Below are 5,000 nucleotides of genomic sequence, written 5' to 3'. Positions count from 1 at the left end.
AGGTTTTCTTAAAGGGGGTAAAAAATAAAAAAACCTGCCATGCTCAGTATTTAACTCATCTGCCGGCGTGAGGCGTAATATGTGGAAGGTACCTGGAGCAGTGGCGCTTAAAAGAACGTGTTGTATGTTGGGGAGTTAACCGCGGGCGGCTGTGATAGGCGCGCTGTGCAGCATCCCTCAGCAAAGTCAAGAAGCAGCTCAGCCAATGATTTCAATCCACTTTCATAGCTGAGATCTGAGGTGATGTTGATTCATTCAATGTGTTTACGTTTGGTGTGCATTGTTCTGCGGGAGACCGTCCCGACATGGTACGCAATGTTTCGATTGAGAGGAGGAGAGTAAGGACTCTGTTTCCATTGGTTTTCACTCATTAAGTATATGTGCATATTAAAGGACGCTGTGATCAACAAAACCATAAATGGCCTTTGCTGTACTGTCCCATACTACATGCTGTGTGTGTGTGTGTGTGTGCGTGCGTGTGTGCAGGCCTGTGTGTGTGTGTGTGTGTGTGTGCGTGTGTGTGCACAAACGTATGTACACGTGCATGTATGTATGCTGAGCCTCTATCTATGTGTTTTTAGGCAAGGCAATTATACTAAATATTGAATTACTTAATTATATAAAACCAGTGTGAGCTTCTACAGCTGTGACCACCACCACCGCAACAGCAGAGTGCGCCCACATGAGGTGGATCACAGGCCCTCTTCAAGGCTATCTCCGGCTTTATTTATCCGTACGGCATCCGTAAGGTAACATTGAAGTGTCATTGTTATTCTTGCCTAGCCCCTCTGCAAAGACACCATAAAAACAGCTCTCGCCTTGGGTTCAATTTATAACCTGTCAGCCGAGCCGCGTGTCCAAGGGAAAAGTACGGCGGGCAGCTTAACACATTACACAGACTAAACTGCATCATCCAAACATGTGACCTGTCTGATTCCAGCGCATCTGGGAGGTCAGGGGCAGAGAGGGGAAACAAAGGGGACACGGCTTGGCAATCTGAGGGGAGACCTGCTGGACGAAGGCTGCTGTCTTTCCCTGGTGTCTATTCATGAACTCACATGTTCTCCTCCCCGATGATACAGACAGCAGAGAGGATCTTCACGATCTCCGTCATCATGTTGGTCTGCTTGGGGTCGATGGCGCGCGCCAGCAGCAGCAGGCTGCGTTCATCTCCCAGAATCCTTTGCAGGCCATACTATGGGAAATGTAGAAAGGAAGGAAATGATGAGGGGGAAAAAAATCCACTGGGAATAAATTAATAAGAGCATTTGCATTCATGGAAGGACTTTTGCTTTGAGTTCAAAAATTAATTTAACAAACTAAAAAAAAGTTATAGTTAGCCTTAACTCTCTTTTAAGGAGGGACACTGAGGCCAAGGGAAAAAGGAGATGATGATAAATTAATTCAATTCAGGACAGCACTACAGGGACAAATACCTAAAAGCCTCGTCCACCTTTAAAACGCTCCACATGTAAAGGTGGATATGACCACCTGTGGGATTGATTTAAAGGGTAGCAAATCAATCCTTCATTCAGTCTTGAAATGTGACAAATGAAACAGACCTTCCCGAAAAGAATAATTAAAAGTTAAACCCAATGAGATTTACTTCATATCGCATTGTCAAATCTGTCTGCGTTAAAACACAGCTCTTAAAAGTTCACTCACACACACACACACACAAATGAAATATTACACCACTTCAGGCAGATGTACACTAATTACCCTGGACTATATCCAAATGTCATCGTATTGTGCACTGAAATTAGCCTTTTTCTAAAGTTAAACCAACTATCATATGGAGACCTTATTGTTCATGAAGGCCTTCAAGCATTGGATCAGCTTGTGTTGGTTCCGCTTATCCATGTTGTCCTGCCTTGAAAACAAACAGAAACACAAGGAATCATCAATCATCAGTTATTGTCAGATGCACAGAAGAACACAGAATCTGATATATATATATATATATATACATATATATATATATATATATATATATGCAATAAACAGACAGAGACAGACAGAAACAGACAGACAGATGTATATATACACATATATATATATATAAATAGATAAATATACTAAAATGTATCATGGTTGTTGCTGTCAAGTATATGTATCATGAGATGTATATTTGAATTTGATATTGTTATACTAATATAAAAAGTATGTGTTGCCCATCTGAGGGAGTTGAAGGTCACTGGTCTGGTGCATGAAGCTGCTCTGGTGAAGACGGGCTCCACAACCCTCCTGCTGACCCGCTGGGTTCTGATCCACTCACTGTTTCTTGTCCAGAAGCTTCTCCAGGGTTTCCAGGAGCAGCCCCAGACCCTCATGACCAAAGTTATTCACCCAGCTGCAGAGGAAACACAAGATCACACAAGATCAGAGTGAGGGAATGTCCGCTGAAACAGAACCATGTCAGCCAGAAAGATCTAAAAGTAACATTGCATTGATTTATTATACATAACTACTGTGTTTTATGATGAAAATACATAACCGTTAATAGATGAAGATGCCACAGGCCCAACACAACAGGTAAAATACGCCTTTCTTTTATTTGTTTTCCTCCTAATTGAGAGCAGTCGCATTTAAAAGCCGACCCGTTTGTTTTAATTCGGTGGATCCCCGTTTGATTCACATTTGGGCCGCATTATCGCATCGGCAAATGAACACTTGTACATTTTAAGTGTTTTTTGCCGTTTGTATTAAGGCCCCATTGTGATAGCGCTCTGTCTCGACGCCGAGAGATTAAGCAATGCAGGGGAGATAACGCTGTAATCGATAATGGATCGGCAAGGGATAATTGGCTATAAACCACGACGTATCAGGAGACGGCAAATGATCCGGCGAAGATGAGCTAGTTTGTCTCTGCTGAGGGCATGGGATACAGATAGTCTGATCACCGGCTGATTACACCATTAGCATTACTTGTTTTCAGACACCCCCCCCCACCACCCCCGACTGTCTGTAAAACAAAACACAGGGCCCAATTTGAGCCATTAACCAGCCATAAGTCAATGGTTTACCCAGCCTTTTTGACAATGATTCCAGGCAATAACGCTGTGCGTATTGAAATCATTTGTATTGACTGTGAGCCGTCAGAGGAGCCCCTCCACTGGCGCGGAGGAGTGTGAGCCTGTGGCCACTGCGGGCGTTAAAGGTGACAATAGATCAGGTTTGTGTGATTAGATCAGCTCCTGGGATCAGACCCCCCGTCCATCTATCCATTAGTTTAAATTAATTTAGCACACGGACCGGGCCAATTTGAAACTTATTACCATCAGACGTGCTGCGATGATCACCGGTTAATAACAGAAAACGGTGTAATGGGCTGAATTCATAACTGTCTGTTTACTGTGGGCTGTTTTATTAGCCCTCGTTGTTTGTCACTGGTTGATTTGCGGCGGCTCATTGAGCACAAACAAATAAATATTTGATGGTGGGGGGGGAGAAGGATGGCCTCATCACGCCGGGCCGCGTTGGCGGCTGTACGCGTCCCTAAGGCAGGTGGAAACGGGCGCTTTGTATTGTGGGAAATCTGCAGTTACGCGCGAGTCGTGTTTAAATATCTTTTTTTTTTTTTTATATTTGACGCAGTACATTTAACCACTGTCAAAATGTAACTGCGAGTAAAAATAACAAACTGGAATATGCAGAAATACACCAAGAGCAAATTGATGCCACCGGTATTAAAGCGGGGGGGAAATCATTGTGTTGTTGATGTTGTGCGCCACTATGAAGGCACCAGTCTGAGCAAATGAAAGTCTGGAACAAACAAAGACGGGAAGGGAAGACACGGTAGAGGGAGCACAATTCAGTAAATCCACAATCTGTGTTTATGCTTCTTGGTCGTGACTGTAATGTCAGCCTTGAGAGGGAGAGCGAGAGAGCGAGGGAGAGAGAGAGAGCGAGACAGAGAGAGAGAGAAGGAGGGAGAGAGCGGGAGGGAGAGAGAGGGGGAGAGAGAGAGAGCGAGAGAGAGAAAGAGCGAGGGGGAGCGAGAGAAAGAGAGAGAGCGAGAATGAGGGGGAGAGAGCGAGAGAGAGGGAGAGGGGGAGAGCGAGAGAGACAGAGCATGTGAGAGTGAGGGGGAATAATGGAGACAATATTTGTGAAGAGGTATTGCTATGATTACAGTGTGACTCGGTAATATAGTTACATCTCCAGGTAATATTGTGTGGTCTCACACTGTGCTGTGAGTGTCAGTTAGATGACGTATGACGACCGGTGACGGAACAACATGTTCATGGGCAGACTGCATTCCCAACACCTTGGAGTAATCCATCACCTGTTCAATGGTATCTATAGTATTATAGCCTGGCCGTCAACCGTAACGCGCACAACATGAATGTATTGTCCATGCTTAGATTGGGGGAGAATGTAATGTTCTGGAGACCAAAGATGTTTAAAGCAGAACTGGCACGGTTGATTTATCCGTTGCCTGTCCATTGACCAATCAGAACAATGTAATGGTCCAGGCGGCCAGGAGATAGCTCACAACAGGAAAAAGCATCTTCCACTAAATGTGAGAAGGCATCCCAGGACTTAATTACGCGGCTGAAGAATGGGTTCATGTAATATTGATGGCTACAGTCCTCCAGCTAAGTGCCACCAACTTGTGTTCCTTTCCCCCGTCATGTGTATCCCACAGGCAAAATGAAAAATGTATGCTCTGTTTTAGTCAAGCATCGTTTTTTTTTGTATGGGTATAATCTCCAACGCTTTGAGATGATTATGTCGTAGTTATGGTAAGTGCTGTAACATTTATGTATTGTTTTTTGTTCAGTTGTTATCGTCTCACATGCAGGCTTTGCCTAAGATACAAACGAGATATGGATGTTGACACAAAGCGTCACGTCAAACAACGACAGCATCTATTTGTGAATGCGCACAGTGAGAGATCTCAGACCCAGGCAAGTCGCTCAATATGGTTGGCGTCTCGTTCTAATGTCCAACATTACTTTTTTTTCGCGTGTAAGCACAACTAACTACCAAAGCAC

The 5,000-nt window shown here is 44.2% G+C and overlaps 1 protein-coding gene across 1 annotated transcript in view; it reads right to left on the bottom strand.

Moving 5' to 3' along the window:
• The window catches only part of diaph2 (diaphanous-related formin 2), a 287,889-nt gene that overhangs the window by 173,900 nt on the left and 108,989 nt on the right, over positions 1 to 5,000 (bottom strand). Inside the window, exons 7-9 of the mRNA XM_084469060.1 lie at positions 2,279 to 2,353; positions 1,804 to 1,873; positions 1,059 to 1,195 (exon numbers count right to left, since the gene is read on the bottom strand). Of these exons, the coding sequence (XP_084325186.1) occupies positions 1,059 to 1,195; positions 1,804 to 1,873; positions 2,279 to 2,353 (282 nt within the window). The remainder of the gene's footprint in view (positions 1 to 1,058; positions 1,196 to 1,803; positions 1,874 to 2,278; positions 2,354 to 5,000) is intronic.

This window comes from Micromesistius poutassou, assembly GCF_964030765.1.
Source record: "Micromesistius poutassou genome assembly, chromosome: 6".
Taxonomy (NCBI): Eukaryota; Metazoa; Chordata; class Actinopteri; order Gadiformes; family Gadidae; genus Micromesistius; species Micromesistius poutassou.
Note: the sequence above shows the minus strand (reverse complement) of the source record. Positions and strands in the feature narration are given on the sequence as shown.